Raw genomic sequence first — 21,281 nt, 5'->3', positions numbered from 1 at the left:
GAGAATGGTGTGCGGTCGCATCTTTGAGAACCGAGATGGCTAAGTTCTCTAAAAGTCTCATGAAGAAAGGATTATGTCCACGACCGAAATGAACACAACCGTAAGAATAGATATACGTATAGATATGATGTATGTGATGCTAATTGTCTAGATTTACTACTCATGGTGGTTAGTTTAAGACTTATGTTCACTACCCACTAAGTAGATCCGATTTGTATTCACTAAGGACAGTTCAAGTCCAAAAGACACCTTTCCTGATGTACATTGTATTTAGCTCCATGAATAGCAAATAATTTCCTATGTTTGTAAGCTTATTTTCTATTCAAATATGGGGTATTGTTGGAGTTTGAATAGAAAATGTGGGGTATTGTTGGATATTAGTCCACATTTGTCCCACATAGGAAAAAGAAGGAAAATTTCATGTGTTTATATGGCCTTACACACATGAATTATCAAGTTAGAGAGAGACCCAAAAGAAGGATTGACATTGGGCTTTGGTGTGGCATTACCCAATATTAATGGTCAAAAGATTTGTCTCTTGAGCTCTTATGACCCGATTACGTTTTTACCCGATTCGAGACCAGTGTCGGTAACTGCATTTTTGCAGTTAATTTTTCGTTTTTGTTTTCGTATTTCCAGAAATCAGATACGATTTTTCCTCTGGATACACAAAATGCTCTCTCAATAACTTTTCCTCTCTATATCGTTGCTTCATGGAACGTATTATCGATTCGATGGAATCAGATTGACGTGCATCAATCCGATTAGATAGTTGTATCCTCAAGACAACGTCCGTTTACCAACGCACGATTGGGCAAAAAATTTCATCTTAGGACACCGCTGTGGCAAGCCTCTATCTCTCGATCTTGGCATATAGAAAAATCATCGTAAAAGTTAGATTTTTACTAAATTTCTTGGTTAATTTCTGTTTGTTTCTGTTTTATTTTCTAATTTGGAAATGTAATTCTATACTTCGTTGGATTGGTTCTAACAGTTTAAGTTACCAAATCCAAACAAAATGGGAATGTTTTACGAGGATGGAATCTGATACAACAGAATCATTCAAAATAAAATCAGCATTCAAGATGACAGAAACATTAAGCATATAAGCATATTCCCAATCCAAACAATGTGTAATGTGTTATGAGGATGTCAATTACTCAAGTCTAAGCATCTCAGGAGCGATTATTCAACATAAACACTAGAAATTTCAACTTACCGAGAGAGGATGCAGAGCATCAATAGCTGTAAGATTGAGATGCAGAGCAGCAACGACCGTTGGACCCCGAGAGTTGAAGTCGGTGTGTGCGTGAATGGTGTTTGATTTAAAAAAAATTGATTTCAATTTGTTTCAGTGAATCAAACCGCCCTATCTATATACATTCGTTTAGGAATAAAAAGAGTACAAAATTTCCCCCTGTGGTTATACAAAGATTACGTATTAGGTCTCTAACTTTAAACAATTATATATAGAGTCTTTGTAGTTTCATTTTCGTTATGGATTAAGTCATTTGTTCTAAAACTGTTTAAGAAGTTCCGTTAATCCATGGACATTTTGGTCTTTTTACCTATTATTAAAAAATCATTTTGAAAACAGAAAAATGTACCCATATGATATAGTGAAATGTAATATTTAATTGGAACCGAAAATTGAATTGTTTTAAATTTATTTTTTAAGATTTTTTTACAAATTGATCAATTATGAGATGAGATTTTTAAAAATATCAGTTATTTAATATTTATTTGGTTGATTGATCTTTTATTTGGGAATTGTATTAAAAGTTTTCAAAACCTCTGATATTAATATTTAAAAAAATGGTAAAATAGGAAAATATTTTAAAAATTGAATTTTTTTAAATATTAATAATTTATATTTAATGTTTTATTATAAGTTGTACTATTAAAAAATTAAGTGTATACAAGCAAATGCATATATTAAAATTGTAGGCAAACAATGATTTTGAGTTGTTATTAAGTATTGCATGAAAATTTCATTATACTATTCATGTTATATATATATATATATATATATATATATAACATGAATAGTATGTCATAAAGCATTCAATATTTATCTATATTTATATAATATTATAAAACATTTGATAGAAACTATTAAAAATAATTTTTTATGCATAAAATACTGTTTATTGATGCATATTACTTAAAATTCAAGATTACAAGTAGAATGTGTATGCGTACATCTTATTAAAGCTTCATGTTTGAATTCATATAACTAACTGCAGACAAACATAATCAAATACATGATAAACATCATTTCAAATATAAAAAATGTAAAATATGATTCAGATAATCTTTGAGTTCTAACAGAATACTTAATTATTATCTTAAAGAAATTATTTTATTAAACCAAAAATAAATTAGTTCGTTTTTAAAATTCAATTATATCATAATAAAAAATTGAATTATTGAAATTACACAAAAGAAATAGATTTTTTAAATAGTTAATTTGATACTAATATCACTTATTTTCATCAAAATTTTATAATATGTTCAAATTTATATTTCATTCAAAATAAAAACATTTTTTTTCTCAAAATCAAATAAAATCGCATTATAACATTGATAAACCCAAAATATAAAATGAAACATTAAAATCAAGATGGATCTCGTTGCATTGTGCGAGTACCCTTCTAGTTATATTATAAAACATTTAACAAAAACTCTTAAAAACTATTCTTTATGCATGAAGTACTGTGTATTAATGCATATTACTTAAAATTTAAGATTACAAGTAAATTGTGCGTAATCACAACTTATTAAAGCTCTATTTTTTAATTCGTATAACTAACTGCAGATAAACATAATCAAATACACGATAAACATCTCATTTTAAATATATAAAATCTAAAATATAATTTGGATAATCATTGAGTTATAACAGAATCATTATCTTTATAAAATTTTATTGTTAAGCCAAAAATAAATTACTTCACTAAATCATAAAAACATTATCTTTCTCAAAACAAATAAATCGTTTATATCAACAAAGACAAAAAAACAAAACAAAATATTAAAATGAAGATATATCTCGCTGCATTATATTTTAAAAAACTAGAATTTTCAAACAAACAAGTATTAAAGAATGATGTGCAAAATCGATAATACATTCAAAAGATTTTAATTTTCATTATTTTTCTTCCACGGACACCACCACAATTGTTATTGTTATTTTAATTATTCTCTTTCAAATTCTTCGACTCTGGCGCCAAAAAGGGCAACCGAGAACTAAATTCGATGATGTCGACTTCAAGCTACTCGTCCCGTATAGTAAGGCGTTATACCTCTTTAATATTTTGGCGGTTCCTGGTCGTGTGACCATGTGTCCAAGAAATTTACCTGCATAGAATCCAAAGGAGCACTTTGTATTGTAGGGTTTAATTTCATTTTGTATTCTTGGAAAATTTCGAACGAATGCTTGAGGTGGTTGATGTGTTCGGTCTCCCTTTTTGACTTTACCAACATGTCGTTGATATATCCATCCATGGTGTCACCCAAATGTTGTTTGAATATTCATTCGATTTACCATTCGCTTGTACGTTGATCCTGTATTTTTAAACCAAAAGGCATAACTTTAAAGCCTTTATCCCGGTTTTTTCTTGGTTGGTTGGATGCATGAGTATTTGATTATATCCATAATATGTGTCCATGAATGTAAGTAATTCATGTCCAGCCGTTGCATCAACCATAGTGTCGATGTAAGTAATTCACACCCCATAAAGTTGGGAACTTTATGGTTTGATGATACGTTGAGGGAACTGCCTTCATGTCGTGGATCCATCCAAGGTCGTCTGAGGATCACGTTTGGTTTATGCGGAAGAAAAATCCATGACGTTGAATTTAGTGGCTTATGATTAACACGTTTAGCGTATACATACATGACGTTGAATTTAGTGGTTATACAATTTATTATCTTTGTGTTAACGATGGATGGAGCTCAAGCGTTGTTTCCGTCTTTGGATATTAAATATTATAGATGTCCTTTAGGAATTAGCCAGGCTAATTCCCTTTCGTAGTGCCCAACAATAAGTCGATCGTATGTCTGTGGTCTTCGTGGAAATCACACCCCTTGGACTTGTCTTTTTAACTGTCGGGCTTATCACTTTTCTTCGGCCAACAAATAGTAGCTAGATTGTATATTCTTTAATCCCTCGATCAGATCTTTGGGTGTCCCTTCAAACCCCAGATATCTTAGGATGTTGTTGTCCCTTGGAGTACGCCGGAACATCCTTATTTTTGTCAGACCGGATATTCAAATTCTAGTGCGATTGATCCGACTTCTGGACATTCTTTGGTTTGAACTCAAGCTTGCCGACATTGAGTGGTCGCTTATCATGGGAGTGCTTCGGTCGAAAGACTACATCATCTTCTAGCCGCATTAAGTAGGGATGCACATGGGTTAAAGGCATTTAAACAACCCAACCTAACGTATATGGTTTGAAAAATCTCAACCTAACTTAACTCAATCAAAACTATATATATTAAATCCATGGTATAGAAAAGGCGTTGGGTTGAGTTCAAATTACCTTAACCCAATTCCAGCCTAATAGATGCGGTTTAGTCTAATTTTGTATCAACTATGGGTCAGGTTACATTGAGCCAACGTTCTGGCTAATATAAGTTTTTTCGGGTTAGTCGGTATTTTGAGCACCCTTAACATTAAGCCAACGTTCTGGTTCTGGCTCTGGCTCTGATGTCCTCCAAGTTTTTAGCAGGATACTTGGTCAACTCCAGGTATAAATCTGAGTTTTCATCCAAACCTCGTTTATACACTTCTATCGTCGTTCAGACATCCCAGTTCTTGACACTGATCATCCCAGCTCGGAATTGAATCGGTTGAAAGTTTTTATGAAGGATTCACCAGACTTTTGCATAATGTAGTATAGATCACTGGTTAGTTTCTCCATTTTGAATCGAGCTTTTAGGCCTGCGCTTTATTCGGCCGGCCATGTCGAGCCTTTCGTGCATCTCTAGTCATGACGATCCACCTAGGGTTTCAAGGTAGTGATGTACAATTGATTTCCTCCTATTAAGTCAACCAAGCCAGGGCCGTCCCTGGGAGGGCGGCATGGGCGCACGCCCAGGGCCCAAAAACATGAGGGCCCAAAATTTTCCTTTAAAATATACAGTAGTCTAAAAGAATTTAATAAATTAAAGAAACCAAAAAAATTGTAGCATATAATAAGAAGCAAAAATAATTCAATAGATAATAAGGGCCCAAAAATATATCAAATAATTACATTGGAGAAGGAAAAAAAATAATTGGTCATTCATTATAATGTTATTGTTTATTGCCCCTCTAATTCTTTTTTATCTCCAACAAGGTCCAATGATATTGACTATTGCTATCTCTATATGCTTGACTATTTTCGTGCTTCAACAATACAATGTTAAGATCATGTGCTTGTTATTGCTATATATTTTTGTTAGATATTTTTTTTATCAATTTCTATTTTTATTGACTATTGTTATTTGGTTATGTTGTTCTAATTGTTTTTGTTGACTATTGTTATCTATTTTTGCTTCTACATAAAATATTTTACTTTTTTTGACAATTAATCTATTGTTCTTGTGATTTATAACATGTTTCATTGTGATTAATCAATAAATTTTTTCTACTAAATGTATTTAGTAATGTCTCTTATATATGTCATGTTCTATACACTTTTAATATTAACATCTTATTTTAGTTGAACAAAAAAAAAATAGAATTTAAATATTTTCATCAATTGTTTGACTTATGTATCTTTCATAGGGATTCCACCACACCACAAGATTCTATTTAAGTGCTCAAACAATCATTTGTTGAGCTTGCATATTATATGTTTAATTCATTATTTATTTTTACTAGATCTCAATGGATCATCTTTTCTTTCATATTCTTATTGATCTTCAGTTGTCTACTTGTCTAGAAAACCTTGATAATCTTCTTTATTATTGATCTCTCATTGACCTCACGATTATTTCATCAACACAAAATCTCTTTTTGTATCAAAATAACACATATTTCTTGTTAATTATAAAGTAAAAAATTCTTACTTCTTATAAAAATTTATCCACCATAGTTTCTATACTCGTGGTTTAAAATTACATAATAAGAAATACGTAAATTTAAGTACTCTCTTATATATCTATAATAAAGATAAATAAGATTTCTTTACTCAGTAAATTATTAGCATTTGTTGTACTCAATTTTATACTAATGAAAAACATTTATTACCGAATGTCACTACAAGAAAAGTGAGCTTTGACGATGCGCCTTTTAGCGATCACATGTGTCACAAATTAAAACGAGACATATTGTTGTTATACTATTTCTAATGATAAACAGACTTTTAGCGACAACAAAAATCGTTGCTAAAAGTCTTGTTTCTTGCAGTGGGGCCCTTATTTTTATGTTCGCCCAGGGCCTAAAAAATCTCAGAAACGGACCTGAACCAAGCAGAACTTCATTACCTTATTCATTCCATTTCTTTTCTCATTTCATACAATCGAATTAACCATCAAATCAAAATAAGACCTAACTACGACACTTAACTGACCAACATAATTGCGTTACCTCAAATAACAAAAAAATCAATCATCGTGTAGAAGCACACCATTTTCCTAATGCGTTTGCTCATCAGGCTCATCAGATGACTTCAAGTAAAACCGATTTAGCCGTTCAGAAGCCCTCTTAACCTAAAAAACCCCGAATCAAAACGCTCGTTATACACCATAAATACAAAAACATAAGAGCCCATTTCTCACCACATCATTTATGTACTTAATATATATCTAAATTATAATTATTCTTCAAGGAAAAGAGAGTGTTAACACAACAATGTATTTTAAAACGATTGGTAGGACACAAAAGAGACATGAAAATAGAATAACATTTTTATAATAATAATAATAATAATAATAATGGAATAAACAAGACTTCTTTTTGTTATATGTATGTACCTGATCATCCCAATCCGTTCTCCATGCCATATATACAAGCGCAAGTGTTTGTGTCACAACGCCACCAATCATCCCGATCCATATACCCTGCCAGATAATCCACTTGTCACACCCAAAGCAACTAAGAACACTCGATAAAGGGCTCGAGTCGAATGTTGCATACCTTTACTTCGAGATTGGTCAAGTAACCAAGCAAAGCTCCCATTGGAATACCAATCAAATAGAAGCAAACAAGGTTAACGATCGCTACAGTACCCTGCAATCCCGCTCCAACCGCCACCCCTAATGACAACATGATTTGTATCAGGGCATGAAAGATTCGTGATATCAAAGTTGGTTTTCCGAAATAGGAAACTATAGAGTTGACTTTCAAGAAGTCCAACTAAATTAACAATCCTTTCAAAGGCTATGGACTTTCCAAAAACATAGATAACTGTATCCACCCCAAAATAAACGTTCACATTTCTATATTAGTTTTGTCGTGAAATGACCGCCTGCTTTCCAATTCGATCGTTATTTATGAGATGGACAAATTCATTACTCCAACTATTAAGAAAATGTAATAATTACGTATTTCTAAACTATATGCCTTTTCATTGTGGACTTTTATTTTGGGAAGTAGAAAGAATAAAGTTCGACTTTCCAAACGTAGAAAGTATAAGAGGCAACTAATTTACCTGAGAGAACTGGATAGATGCTGTTCAGTAAAACCGAAAAAGAAAGCAGCAAAGAAAGGTCTGACACAGTATCTGCAACTCTTTTATCATTCGTAAACAAGTAGGCAAGTTTTTTCCGAAAAGCCAGGCAAAGAAAGAAGAAAAACACTCCAATCGCAATCGAAGTGCCCAACAAAACTTTAATCGAGAACTTTGCCGCTTTAGCATTTCCTCTCCCTAATTCATTTGCAACACGGACACTACATATTGTTGAACAATATGATATTCATCAGATGCACATATAAGTAATAACGCTGAAAAAAAAAGCGTGCATCTAAGGAGCCGTTACCAACACAAACAAACTAGGTAACTGCTTACCGGATAAGATTCACCACCCTTACTCACTGAGTAAGATTCTCAGTAAAACGGGATAGTAAGATTATTGGTAAAGGACTATCATATCTGACCTGGTAAGCATCTCTTACCCGGTAAGGGACAATACATATTCAGTTACTCAGTAAGAGATGGTAGGTAAGTGTTTAATAAACAACCGCCAAATGAATTTAGAGAATGATATGATTTGCTGCTTACCATGCTGCACCTAAGAAACCGAGGCTAATCATAAACTCCCATGCATTGATGTTCAGGCTGAAAAAAATTAACAAATTAGCCATTTGTCGGGAAAGAACTGAAATGCATACAAAAACACACGAAAAGATTTTATACCATATGGAGAAGGCAGAAATTGCAACCTCCGCATCTGCCATGTACCCCGCAAGCAAGACTAAAACAGCATTGTACCATAACTCCAAGCTACAATTACGAACAATAAACCAGATTGTTTAAGTGTTCATCAAGTAAAAAAGGCGCATATTTGCTAATTTGGTCCATCGTTGCAAATGCAAACCGTAAGAACAAGTGCATCATGTGTTATTTAACGTGATTTTTTCCATCTAAGGCTAGGATTTAAGGTATTAACTAACATATACTTGTCTCATAATGTGTTCATTTCACATGCATTTATTTCACACATGTTTGTGAAAAGAAGAAAAGATGCACAAAAAAAGCTTCATATTATGAAACAAATATATGTGAAACGAAAACAAATATATGCAGATCAAAATCTTCTAGACTTGGATGAAAAAAGAATCATGTGAAACAATACCTTAAGGTAAAAGTTCTCACAATATACAGGGTTCGCATTCGACCATTACCCATGTATACCTATATATACATGAGTTGGATTCCGGTGACAAGAGAAGTTATTGTGAGAAGCATAAGAAGAGATCTCCGTCCTTGGATCAATCATAATTGAATGTCAAACACTAATGAGGTGCACTGGGATGCACCAAATCAATTCCCCTCTAAATAGCGCCCAATTCATGGGTGGGCATGAGATTAAGAGTGATAAAGGGTTCAGATCTCTTCTTACGCTTCTCACCGTAATTTCTCTTCACACACATCGTTCGCCATATATACATATATATAAATATGTATGTGTGTGTGCACACGTCGCTAAGGCATATGCCCACCAGGGATGTCATGTAGTTAAACGAGTTTTCAATTAAAAACATAATCTTAAAAAAGAAATTAACCCAATAAAACATCTTGCCCCCTGTAAAATTTTAAAATACACTAGAAAGTGAGTTTGTAAAAATGACTTTCGTAGAAGGTCGTTTAAATAAATATGCAATGTGAGATCAGACTTCCTGAAAGAAAATGCTACATTTTGACTTTTGAGCTGCATTCGTGAAGTATTGATATCGTTGCCGCTAAAACATACTCGGTTCGGACCAGGGACGAACCTACAGTGGCGCATTCGTGGCACATGCCACCATATTATTCCTCCGTCGAAAGGTAATAAATTTAGGTTCGTGAAAGGTGCAACCGTATTGATTTGTTGTGTGACACCGCATTTATTTTGAAACTACAATGGGAACAAATTTTATTTGGTAGAGTTGGTATGCAAAGCTGAATTCCACCCCAGACTCAAGTTCGAATCCATATAGTGTCATTTTCTTAGTCAAATGGTGCCACCATTTGAAAAAAATTATATATGTTTGTTTCTTATAATCAAACGGTGCCACCGTTTGAAACTTTTTCCCTATAGTTTTTTCCTTGTAGTCAAATGATGCTTTACCCTTTGAAAAAATTTCTGGGTCTGTCCTTGGTTCGGACTTCGGAGTCAAAACTCGATGTGTAGAGAAAAAGGTTGAGCCTTACCAGACCATCACACCAGATGATATTGAGAGCTTCACAACAGGAAACAGATCCTTAAATGCAGCTACTGTAAATCCTCTCCAAGAATAAGGACACCAACCACCAAATATGTAAATGAATTCTCCGATCACCAGAATCCACGACGACATCGACAACGCAATCATCGCACCGCTTACCCCAAGGTTCAGCTTGCGCACGAATAGCAACGACAATGGGATGTGGATCCCGAATTGAGCGATCGAAAGCCATGCAATCACCATGTTTTTCAGTTGTGCTTGTAGGTACATTTGTATGGTCAAACTGAAGACGAAATTGTAGACAAAAGGGATGAACCACAAAGAGATGTATCCACTGTTGTTTGCTACGGCCGCGTCTTCGCCTAGAAGTTTGAAAATTTGTGTAGCGAAGATGAAAATCGGGAGCAAGACGGTCAAAGTAATCAAGTCAACTATCCATGATCTTTGCAAGTAAATTCCCATCATATGGTGTTGCCCTGCTCCAAATGCTTGTCCACAAAGAGTTTCAGTTGCACTCGACATTCCCAACTGTCATTACATGAAATGATTTCTAATTAAGAGAGGAGGGGCATATGAGGTAGAAAGAGAAAAAACGCATCAAAATACAACGAAATTTCTATATAGTTGCTATTTAGTGTAAGTTTTTTTTCTTCATTCTATTTTGTACCCAATTTGACAGGCCCATTTGATGACGTGGATATCAAGTTGTCAAATTATATTGTAAAATTGATTAAAAATAAACTTATTTGGCATCCACAAAATCATTTTTACAATATAATTTGACAACTTGGCATCCACGTTACCAAATATAACAAGATCAATAGGTTACCGGTGAAATCAGGATAAGGCAAACTTCCGTTGCATTTTCATGCATTTCACCCAGAAAAAACAGACAGAAGAGTGATCCACAAGAATTCCACACATCTCGTGTCTGTTTCCTCCTAGTTTAAACAAGAAGCAACTGTAATAACAAACTCACGAGGATTCCGTTGACAAATCTGACACTAAGTGTTTGAACAAGAGCATAACCAGCAAGATCGATGTCACTAATATGACCAATAAATGATTGTGTGACAACAATAGTTCCAAATGCGCAGACTCTTGATATGACACCGGGCAATGCAACCCTCCATATCTTTGTTGATTCAACCCATATCCTCCCTTTCAAGTCACCTTCCTCCTCTTCTTTCTCACGTCGAATTAGTTTCTCTTGAATTCCATTATCCATGTCTGTAACTAATAACAAACGGATTTTAACTACATGAGATGATCCAACTTACATTATTATGATATACCAGCGACACCAAGCGTAGAGAATCAGGTGTTTCAAATAATTCTATCTTTGCATGTGGTTTCAAAAATTATTCAAATAATACCACATAATTTTATCTTTTGATAAAGATTACTACCATAACAACAAAAGTTAAGTTTCGGTTACCTGGCACAACAGATAGAGTGGTTGCGATCTTTTTGGAGACTCTATTAGCTTGACTGGACGAATAATAAATAAAAACAAAACATAAAAGTTCATGCCATATATTGAAGTAAAAGGCTTACAAATTAAAAAAAAAACAATGACAAAGTTACATCTGAAATTAACTTAATCTAAATCATTTTTCTTATATTCTTCAAAAGCTGGAATCGAGAATCGCTAAATCGACTGAAAGAATACATTATAATTACGCTAAAACATGTATAATTGGGTCAAAGGTTAACAAATATAATCCGGGCAAACATTAAAACATGTATTATTGGGTCCCAAAAATTTGGGAGGCATTGTTCCATTTCTCACATTGGAACATCCTCACAGAGTCACAGGCACGGCTCCTGACAGCAGATCATAGATGTTATCCGGTAAAGAGGAGGGTAAAATTTCACTGATTTAAACCTCCCAGTGCCCGTATTAATTTCTCCTACAAATATCAACTATCAAATTGACATTTTTTACCTTTTCAATGTTTTAAATTAACAAAAGATGGTCCTTTTTGTAGAGATATCATTGCACTAAAAAAGTAGCATATCTAAATAGCGAATATATGGAATGTCCACTCATGGTATAAAAGTAGCATGTCTATTTCAAAAAGAATCTTGCTTTTCAAATTTACCTTAATATTCGCATACCAAAATCCCACGAATGAGATGCGATTAACTTGTTTCGTTTGTTGTTTTGGTACAAAAACTAAAGAATGTTTAATACAATAATTAATTCCGAAAAGGCAATCAACTTGTTTCATTCACATAAACTATTAAATTAATTTGTCTTTCTTTTAAAAATGAACCTTTCATTACAAATTAGTACATGAGGGATTGTTATTCACACCCCTTTTAATGTTAAAATCATGTCAATTAATGCATTAAGAATGTAAAAAATAAGTTTTAATGTTGATATATATAAGAAGAAAAATAATATATAGAAGTACATATCATAATGCAATTAGTCTCCTTTTAACTCCAAAAGTTTATACATCAGAAAGAACAAAGATTCCCGTTGGTAAAAGCACTCTATTGACCGGTATCAGTAGCAGCAAAGCAGTAATAAAGGATATGGCCATAATAGCAACACATGAGTCCAAGCAGTAAGAAAAGACGTGACAGTGATAGCAACACATCAGTACTCAACCATAATTACAATTTGCACTTTATCAGGTATTTGAACTCATACAATTAGGCGATGAGGCTGTTAAATTAACTTCATTTTGGTCAATTTTTGGACTATTCTGTAAAGACCAGTGACTGGTATTGATGTGTATAAGTACAGAAATGGTGAGAAATGTTCATTTAGTAATAAATGATGGTTATGTGAGAATAGAGCCCTTGTGTAAAAAATAAGGTTCTAAGGTATATTTTTAAGAAATTGTCCAAGTCTAACTGATATAGAATTTTAGTACGCCTTCCAACGGAGGCTAGAGAGTAGAGAAGCACTTATTGTCTCGGTGTCAATTAAGTCCCTTAGAGTAGACTGATAAAACCTGGCTCTATATCATGTGATAATATATGGAACCTTGGGTTAATCTTCAAAAAAGTACTTGAGGAAAGAAGAGAGGTTCAAATATATAAAGAAAGAAAAACTGGGGATTGAGAATTTCAAAAGAGCCCTCAAGGTAAAAGACACTTTCTTATACCGGGCAAAAAGACCCTTTTCAACCTAAAATAATATTTTACAGCTTTTACGTCTAAAAGGTTGCTCACGAGTTATAATATGCTGGTCCGTATTTATAAAATTAAAAAATTAAAATTAATAGAATAAAATAGATAGCAATTTTTTATCCTTGTCATCAGATAAACTTATCCTTTACAACTTAAAAGAAGGTATTATTTATCCTGTTTATTTTTTCAATATTTTATTTGAAAAGAAAATGTCTGTTACATCTAGATATTGACAAAAAAGGCAACTGAGACATCCTGTTGCACAATAAGTTAAGAAGGGAACGCATTCCAAAACAAATTCACACATTATTTTACAAAAATTATAATGGTAGTAATTTAAATCTATTAATCGGATTGGATTGAACTCTTTACCACATTTATATAAACATTTTAATTATTATTTAGAAAAATCTCAACCCAAACCATAACCTAATTTGGAGGTTGAGGTGGGTTAATATCTACATACACTCGACCAATGAAATAATTTTTGTCCTATTAGATTCTTTGTCATAATTTTTTTTGTGGTAAATCTGTTTTCGTAACCTCTACGTATAGCTTAAGAGAAATACAAACCTAAACGCAACAAACATTGTATAAAGTTTCACACAATATTAATATATTAATATATATATATATATATATATAATTTTATTGAAATTATATATATTAGTGGCAGATTAGAAGGTTGGTTTGAGTTAAGCTAAACTAACCCAATTGGTTTGAGGGTTTACTGGGTTGAGTTTAATTGGATTGTTAACAAGTTGGATAGGACGGGTTAAGCGGTATTGACGGTTTTTTATAAAAACTAGAAAAATAAAAGGCATATTGTGAAAATGGCTATTTTTATCTTGAAAATAAAATCTAGCAAACATTTAATTTGGCACGAAGTGTGCTCAACGATTAAAATATCAAAATCTTCCAACACTTTGCTAAGGAACAAATATTTTTACAAAAACTTTTAAAGGTTCCCATTCCCGATGCAATTTTTTCATTTTATGGGAAATTGATTCAAACCATCATTTTATCTATTTAAATCGGTCTCTTAGTTATTCCTCTCCCGAGTTTACTCAAATGTCACTATGTCCGCAATATCCAAATATTGCAGACCTGACTAAAAGATATAAAAAAGTTATCAGATTCGACTTAGGTATACAATTGCGACGGCCAGGTCCATATTTACGACGGTTCCACTTTTTAACCCGGTGGAATTTTTTTTTTTTTTTTATATTTTAGCCAGGTCCATAATATTAGAAACATACTGTTATTTGAGTCGATTCGGAAAAGAAATGACTAAAAGACCAATTTAAATAGATGAAAGGGTTATTTGAGTAAATTTTGCCAATTGACGCGTGCCTAAACATAATGCTGGCTAGTTGTAGAGGTGAAGGTGGTCATACCATGGATGTGTCACGTGTTTTGCAGACCACCTTATACTTCTAGTCATCATCCTTGATTTGCTACTCTCCTCATTGATTCCACTAACCACAGGAACACTTGTACCCTATGCACTTTGGGTGTACATCTAACAAACTCAAGAGTACAACTCCACTCCATAAAGTACAACTCATCAAACCACCGAATTCCAACAATCAAAACTTAAGCTCAATTGACGGTGATTTAGGGGATAGCGATCGATCATCATCTTATGAACTGCAAATTTTCTATCCTCAGCAACAACATTATTGAATCATTAGAGTCGTTGTGTAGGTGAAGAACGTCAATCGTTAAACGTGGAGGTGCGAAAATTAGCAAACGATATTATCATATAAAAACTGCAAATTAAATTGATATTCTCATAAACAGATCGTTTGAGTTGTGTAGACGGTGAAAACTCGATCGTTAAGCGTTTAGGTGTGAAAACACTATCGATCATTGTCATCAGATAAAACTGCAAATTAAATTGCTGTGATCACTCGTTTGAGTGGTGTAGACGGTGTATAACATCGATGATCACGCGTGCAGGTGTGAAAAATTCGTCCTAACACCGAATCAAACTTCGAGGTTGAAAGCTAAATCGAAATCTCCATGAAATTAAAATCAGCAGACAGCAGGAATATGATACAGATACGAGCAGAGACTTACATAACTTGAGAAATATGGTTTCGATCAACGGAGGCAAGCGATGATTACGTCACTCCTCCAGATTATTAGAAAAGTAGGGTGAGGGTGGCGGTGGCGTCACGGCGCGGCCGTTGAGTCGTATTGAAATGAGTGGAAGAATCGTTATATATCTATGTTGACATCTGGAAACGAGTATGTTTACACCTACGTAAAAGGCAATGGCCCACCTTTTCTTTCGTAAATGGGCTTTTGTTACCATGGGCTCTTTACTATTCGCTAATTTTTTTTTTGAGGTTGGAGTTGGGTTTGGTTTGGTCTGGTTTGGTTTGGTTTGCGGAATGTTTTTAAGATTGAATGAAATTTATTAGAGAAATTTGATTTTGAAGGTCTTGGAATGGAATGGAATGGTGTTAGGTTTGATCACATATTTGGTTGGTAAACATTGAAATGGAATCGGTTAAAGAATTGAAATCTGTCTGTTTGGTTCATAGAATGTAACTTTGGAATTTGAATGAAATATTGATAAATGACCAAAATGCTCTTTTTTGAAAATTTTATTTTTCTTCAAACTAAAAATACTTTAATAAAATAATTATTTAATATGTAAAACAATATAAAATAAACAACCCAAATATAACCATAAGCTAAACTACATTACTAAATCAACAGCGGTGGTTCATATCGGTGGTGGTCCACGGTGGTTCAGATCGGTGGTGGTCGCAGTGTTTCAGGTGGCGGTGGTCGACAGTGGTTCAGATGGAGGTGGTCAGCGGTGGTTAGATGAACGGTGATTCAGATCGACAGTGACACTGGTGGTTCAGATTGGTGGTTGTTCAAATTGTTGGTGGTCGGCTGTGTCCAGGGGTGATTCCGATGATGGTAGTCGTCGGTAGTTCAGATCCGCGATGGTCCATGGTGCTTTAGGTGGCGATGGTCGGACGTGACTCAGATCGGCGGTGGATCAGATCAGTGGTTGTTCAGATCTGTGATGGTCAGCGGTGATTCAGATAGAAGTAGTTGGCGGTGGTTCAGATCGATGGTGGTCCGTGTTGTTTCAGATGGCGAAGTTCGACAGTGATTCAGATCGATAGTGTCCATGGTGGTTCAGATGAAGGTGATCAGCGGTGGTTCAGATCGACAGTGGATCAGATCGGTGGTGGTCGGCGGTAGTTCAGATGGTTCAGATCGGTGGTGGTCGGCGGTGGTTCAGACGATGGTGATCAACGGTGATTCAGATCAATGATGGTCGAAGGTGGTCGATGATGGTCATATTGAGTTTTATGATATTAGGGTATATTGGGTTAAGGCATATTTGGTATTATGAAAATAGAGAATTCATTCCATCAAAATACCATATAGTTGCTGAGGAATGCTAAATTCTTTTATTTGTGGAATTTATATGATTTTGAAGATTCTTTTCGTGAAAAAGAATGAACCAAACGTGAAAATGAAATTTGGTCAATGAAATTCAAGATTCCAATTCCATCAGATTCTTTCAGAATTTGCGAACCAAACACCCCTGAATGTTTGGTTAGAGGTATTAAATAGTAATCAATGAGAATCATAATAAAAAAAAGTTATATGGTTTTACATAATATAATGGGCTAAATTTTTTAGGAGCCCAAATTTTATTTACAAGTTAAACTGGGGTGAATGAAAAGACATTTCTCATTTCATTCACTGTCAATTTCATTTCTATTACTTTTTTATTTCTCAACTTGAACCAAACAGTCCCTAAAAATGACATCTTATTATATGTTTTTAACGATCCTTGTTTTCTGAAAAAAAAAATTAACATGTGTTGTGTTTTTTGTGATTACATTCTCACAATAAGCTAAGTCCATAATGCAACTATAGAGACCCAAGTCGTTGATTTATTTAAAGATCAAACTCATTAAAAATGCAACCATGGGGACGTAACTCGTTAAAAACACAACCACCAATACACGTTCCATTGAATTTTTTAAAAGATACAAAGGACTATTAAAAACACCTAATCACAAGGACGAAACATGTAACTTACTCTAATTTTTGTCTTATTTCTTTTTTACTATGCTATATTCAAGAGCAAATTGTTGGTTTTGCCTATGTGGTTAACTGGTTATACGTTTTTAACGGTTCTTGTTCTTTTTTTTGAAAATCCAACCGATCCTGTCCCTATGGTTGCAATTTTACAAGTTGGTTCCTTAACAAGGGTGGAGGTACGTTAGCTCCAGAAGGTTCATTCGCTCTCTCCCGCATTTTTTATGTATTAATAACTAAGTGAAGGAGCGTGTGAGAAGGAGAGTTAAGGTGAAAAATGCAAGAAGGGATTAAAACCCTTGATCACCTTTAATCTCAACCCACCTACGAATCGCGTTTGATACGGGATTGATCTGGTGCACCTCTGTGCCTCCAAGGGTGTAGATCCCTTCTTATGTTTCTCACTATAACTCAATATTTGATTAAATTCTTCTAATAGGTTGGGCTCCTCCTACCGAAACCAATCACACATTCACGAAAACTAAAACAGGACATTGGACGCCTTTGTCGGAAGAAGTTAGCACGAGTGCCCACCCCTCCATCTTTCCAATGAACATGCATCTTTGTGTTTGCTGTACTGACGAGCGTCGGCACCCAGCCCAACCCTTTCCACCTACGAACCAACGTTACTGGAAGACGTCTACACCGTCCTGATCTCACCCCGTTTACACCCTCCATCAAGACGTATACACCTTCCTCAGTTACGTGCTTCTTCCTTATTTTTAAATTTTCCATTATGATAAATACTTTATCTTGACTGTGTTAGAACTTTCCTTCCATCATCAATTAGGGGTTGTTTACCAAATGCTTACTCGGGTAAGCGCTTAACCGAGTTACATTATCTTACCGGATGAACATGGAAAGGACCAAGAATCTTACCCGGTAAGAGCGAGGCACTGACCGAGAGTCTTACCCGACAAGTAAGGGCAATGACTCTTACCACGGTCAGCTCTTACCGAGTAAATTGTTGCATAGAAAGTCGTTTTTGTTGACTAAAATTTTACCCGGTAAGTAAATGATAATGTTAAATTTTACCGCTGGATGCTTACCGGGTAAGTAATAACTCCTTATTTCTTTAGTCCCTGTGTAAATATGTTACAACTTTCCTAATTCCTTGCACTTTGGTGGAAAAATTTAGCGGTCGTTTATCCAAATGCTTATTCGGGCCGTTTCCCTAAATGCTTACCCGGTAAGCGCTTACCAATAGGAGTCAGTCAACATTATAATTTATTTTGATGCGTAAGATTTTAGTAGATCAAAACATATCGAATGCAACAATTTACTGGGTAAGTGCTTACCTGAGTAATAGTCACCATCCTCATTTACCTGGTAAGACTCTCCATCATTCTCATAGCTCTTACCCAGTAAGATTTTTGACCCTTCTCATGTTCATCCAATGAGGAAATTTATGCGTTAGACACTTACCAAGTAAGTGTTTAATAAACAACCCCTTAGATTGATTTATGTAATTATGTGTTATGAATAAAGGTTAGTTTCTTTTATATTAGTTTAATTTAACAGTAATGGATAAAAATTTAATAAAGAGTACTAAACAACCGGTGATTCATCACCTATGCCTGATAAGAATAATGTTGACAGCTGTAAACAATGTCACGTGAAAATTAACTTACCTAATCTTCATATTGATACTAGATTGCGGATTAGGATTTTGGATTACAATCATAATATTGGTGATAAAGTTCGCAAAACATATCTATGAAAGGGCCTTGCCAACCTCGAAGTCATGATTTTCCTTACACTGCATTTGGAATAGGATCACGAAGATTCAACCCTTCTTCGATTGACGGATTTTCTACTTGGCTTGAGTATACTGTCAGTAAAAATGCAGCTTACTATTTGTGGTTTTCCAATCCAAGTGTTGGAGATTAAACAGGCAGTGAGTCTTTTGTTGGTTTAGAATGTGAGATCAATGGATGAACGATTGCTTCGTTACTTACATTGAAAAAGATATTTTTACTGAGATTGATAATTAAAACATCATAAATAAGTTCCACAAGGTGAATACAAATATTTGGGAGACAATATCTTAAGTCATAGTTTTTTTATGAAAAAATCATGTAAAAAATGTTTTTATATTGGTTCTTAAAATTTTTTAATCAAAAAGGTTACAAATCCCATGAGGACTCATTTAAAAATAAATTTTTACATGATTTTTTTTCATCAAATACTGGTATTTAAAATATTGTTTCACATATATTTGTTTCATAATGTAATAGTTTTACATGTATTTGTTTCACCATATGAATATTTTCTATGTGTATTTTTCATTTCATTAAGTGAATCAGAAAAAAAAAAATTCACATGCAATTTTTTCATAAGGTGAACACAAATATACGTGAAACAATATATTAAATCATAGCTTTTGATGGAAACAAATAATGTAAAAAGATATTTTTATATATCGGTTCTTATAGGTTTGTAACATTTTTGTGGTTCTTATTTTATTATCGTCCTATATATATATATGTGTACATATATATATATATATATACATATATATAGGGAGGGAGAGAGAAGGGTTGGTAATCATTTGAGAACTAAAAATTTGTGAAGACTATTAAATCTAACCTGTCCAGTAATTTCATAATTTTAATAAATATATTTAAAATAATAATAAGAGGGAATATTGTAATTTAATTATTGTCAACTAAATTAAATCTTTTTCAATCCTTAGAAATATGCCTCCATTTTAGTAATTGTGGATTTTTATTTCATAATCATGTTTTAATATGAAATCACAATTTTAAAGTCAAATCTTTTTATAAGACCATATCAAACACAATGCGCATTTACCAAATGTATTGTGGTTTGAGGTGGGAACAATGTATTCTTTTACTGATTGGTTTTATGGAGTTCAAAGCGTGCATCTATCAACACACTTTACATTTTCATTCTAGCTATACATTTACTAACTAATCAGTAGTTCAAGCTGAAAACACAGTGCCTATTACCATCTATCTGTGTATATTCATTTCAATCTGGAAACAAGGATGAAGTGACATAATTTTATTGAACTTCCGATGGAACCAAATGGTGGTTTTTGGAGGTTGATCACTCAAGCCAATGATCTGAGATTCGAATTGTGTTTTTTTTTTCTTTTCCAGGCAAGGTTTAATAAGTTTTTCTATGAATAACACAATTATTTATGTTTTGGTTTGTAGTGGTAATAACGAACCACAATTTATGATGATGCCCAAATATATCGCATAATACATTTTTATTGAACCACTTGATTATTTACGGTCTGCTTTGTTATGTGCAGTGTGATACCATCGTTGGATTCATTTGTCACAATCCTACATTAGATGATATGATATTCACGTTGTGAATCCAAATTTTATGCATATTTGAACCCAATCCTACATACCCAAATTTTGTTTCACAACAATTCACCTTATAACTCTAGATTTTGTGCATATTTATACCATCGTTTAATCAACTGCAACCAATTTTGTGCGCTAGGTAAATATGCATAATGTAAATTCCCAATTTTGTCTCTATATATTTTTAATGCCGTGATACCTAGTTGGATTCAATTATCACAGTCCTACAATAAATAAGATGATATTCAAACTGTGAATCCATTTTGTGCATATCTACATCTAGACCTACTGTTAGTCCTGCAGGTTAAACAACATGACAATAACACGATAGAAGGTGAATACACTGTTTTTTTCAAAGTTTCAGTATTCTTTTATTAAAATGTATGAGCTTTACAAAATAGGTGATAATTGTGGAAAATAAACTAAAGATCAAGTAGTGATCAACAACCTAAGCTATCTCTCAACTAACAGATTCTCTTTTGATCACACACTATAATTAACTCTATAAACTCTCAACATATATTCACTTAAGAAAACCGAAGTTGCACAGATACATTAGTTGATCAACTAACAAACTTCGAGTCTTTGAAGAATATCAAGACTTTTATGTGGCACAAATAAGAACAGAGTGAAACAAAGTGGAACTGGCTTGTTCCACCCCTATCCATTGAACATGGTGGAACAGACTTATATTTTACTAATAAAACCTCAAAATAAACTTAATTCTCTTTTAAAATATCAAATAGGTCTCTTTTTTATATTTTATTCATTCTTTAAATTTTATTTATTGTATTTTATGTTTTTAAACTTTCATTTTTACTATCCTTAAAATATTATTTTTATACGGT

The 21,281-nt window shown here is 33.5% G+C and overlaps 1 protein-coding gene across 5 annotated transcripts; it reads right to left on the bottom strand.

The window, feature by feature from the left end:
• Window positions 1-6,463: 6,463 nt before the first annotated feature.
• On the bottom strand, window positions 6,464-15,198 carry LOC112526310 (protein DETOXIFICATION 24-like). 5 transcript variants are annotated; one of them, XM_025136567.1, is made up of 9 exons: window positions 15,089-15,198; window positions 10,839-11,095; window positions 9,846-10,387; window positions 8,349-8,435; window positions 8,214-8,270; window positions 7,644-7,882; window positions 7,130-7,248; window positions 6,967-7,053; window positions 6,464-6,702 (listed from the first exon to the last, which is right to left on the bottom strand). In XM_025136567.1, the coding sequence occupies exons 2-9, from the start codon at window positions 11,085-11,087 to the stop codon at window positions 6,628-6,630; spliced, it is 1,455 nt and encodes a 484-aa protein (XP_024992335.1). In that variant the 5' UTR covers window positions 11,088-11,095; window positions 15,089-15,198; the 3' UTR covers window positions 6,464-6,627. The 5 variants fall into 5 exon arrangements, with proteins under 5 accessions (XP_024992335.1, XP_024992332.1, XP_024992333.1 ...); XM_025136564.1 differs by lacking the exon at window positions 6,464-6,702 and adding an exon at window positions 11,298-11,350 and having other exon boundaries at window positions 6,718-7,053; window positions 15,089-15,181; XM_025136565.1 differs by lacking the exon at window positions 6,464-6,702 and adding an exon at window positions 11,298-11,350 and having other exon boundaries at window positions 6,718-7,053; window positions 10,839-11,089; window positions 15,089-15,181.
• Window positions 15,199-21,281: the final 6,083 nt, after the last annotated feature.

This window comes from Cynara cardunculus (assembly GCF_001531365.2).
Source record: "Cynara cardunculus var. scolymus isolate 2C chromosome LG 14, CcrdV1, whole genome shotgun sequence".
NCBI lineage: Eukaryota > Viridiplantae > Streptophyta > Magnoliopsida > Asterales > Asteraceae > Cynara > Cynara cardunculus.
The sequence above is the reverse complement of the archived record's forward strand: the minus strand, read 5'-3'. Positions and strand labels throughout refer to the sequence as shown.

Excerpts from the sequence above, each read along its gene's own strand:
- LOC112526310 (XM_025136563.1), bottom strand. The coding sequence starts at position 11,087 with ATGGATAATGGAATTCAAGAGAAACTAATTCGACGTGAGAAAGAAGAG. Across the intron at positions 10,388-10,838 it reads GATTTGTCAACGGAATCCTC|TTGGGAATGTCGAGTGCAAC; the intron begins GTGAGTTTGTTA and ends ATGTAATGACAG. Across the intron at positions 7,054-7,129 it reads TGACCAATCTCGAAGTAAAG|GGTATATGGATCGGGATGAT; the intron begins GTATGCAACATT and ends ATTATCTGGCAG.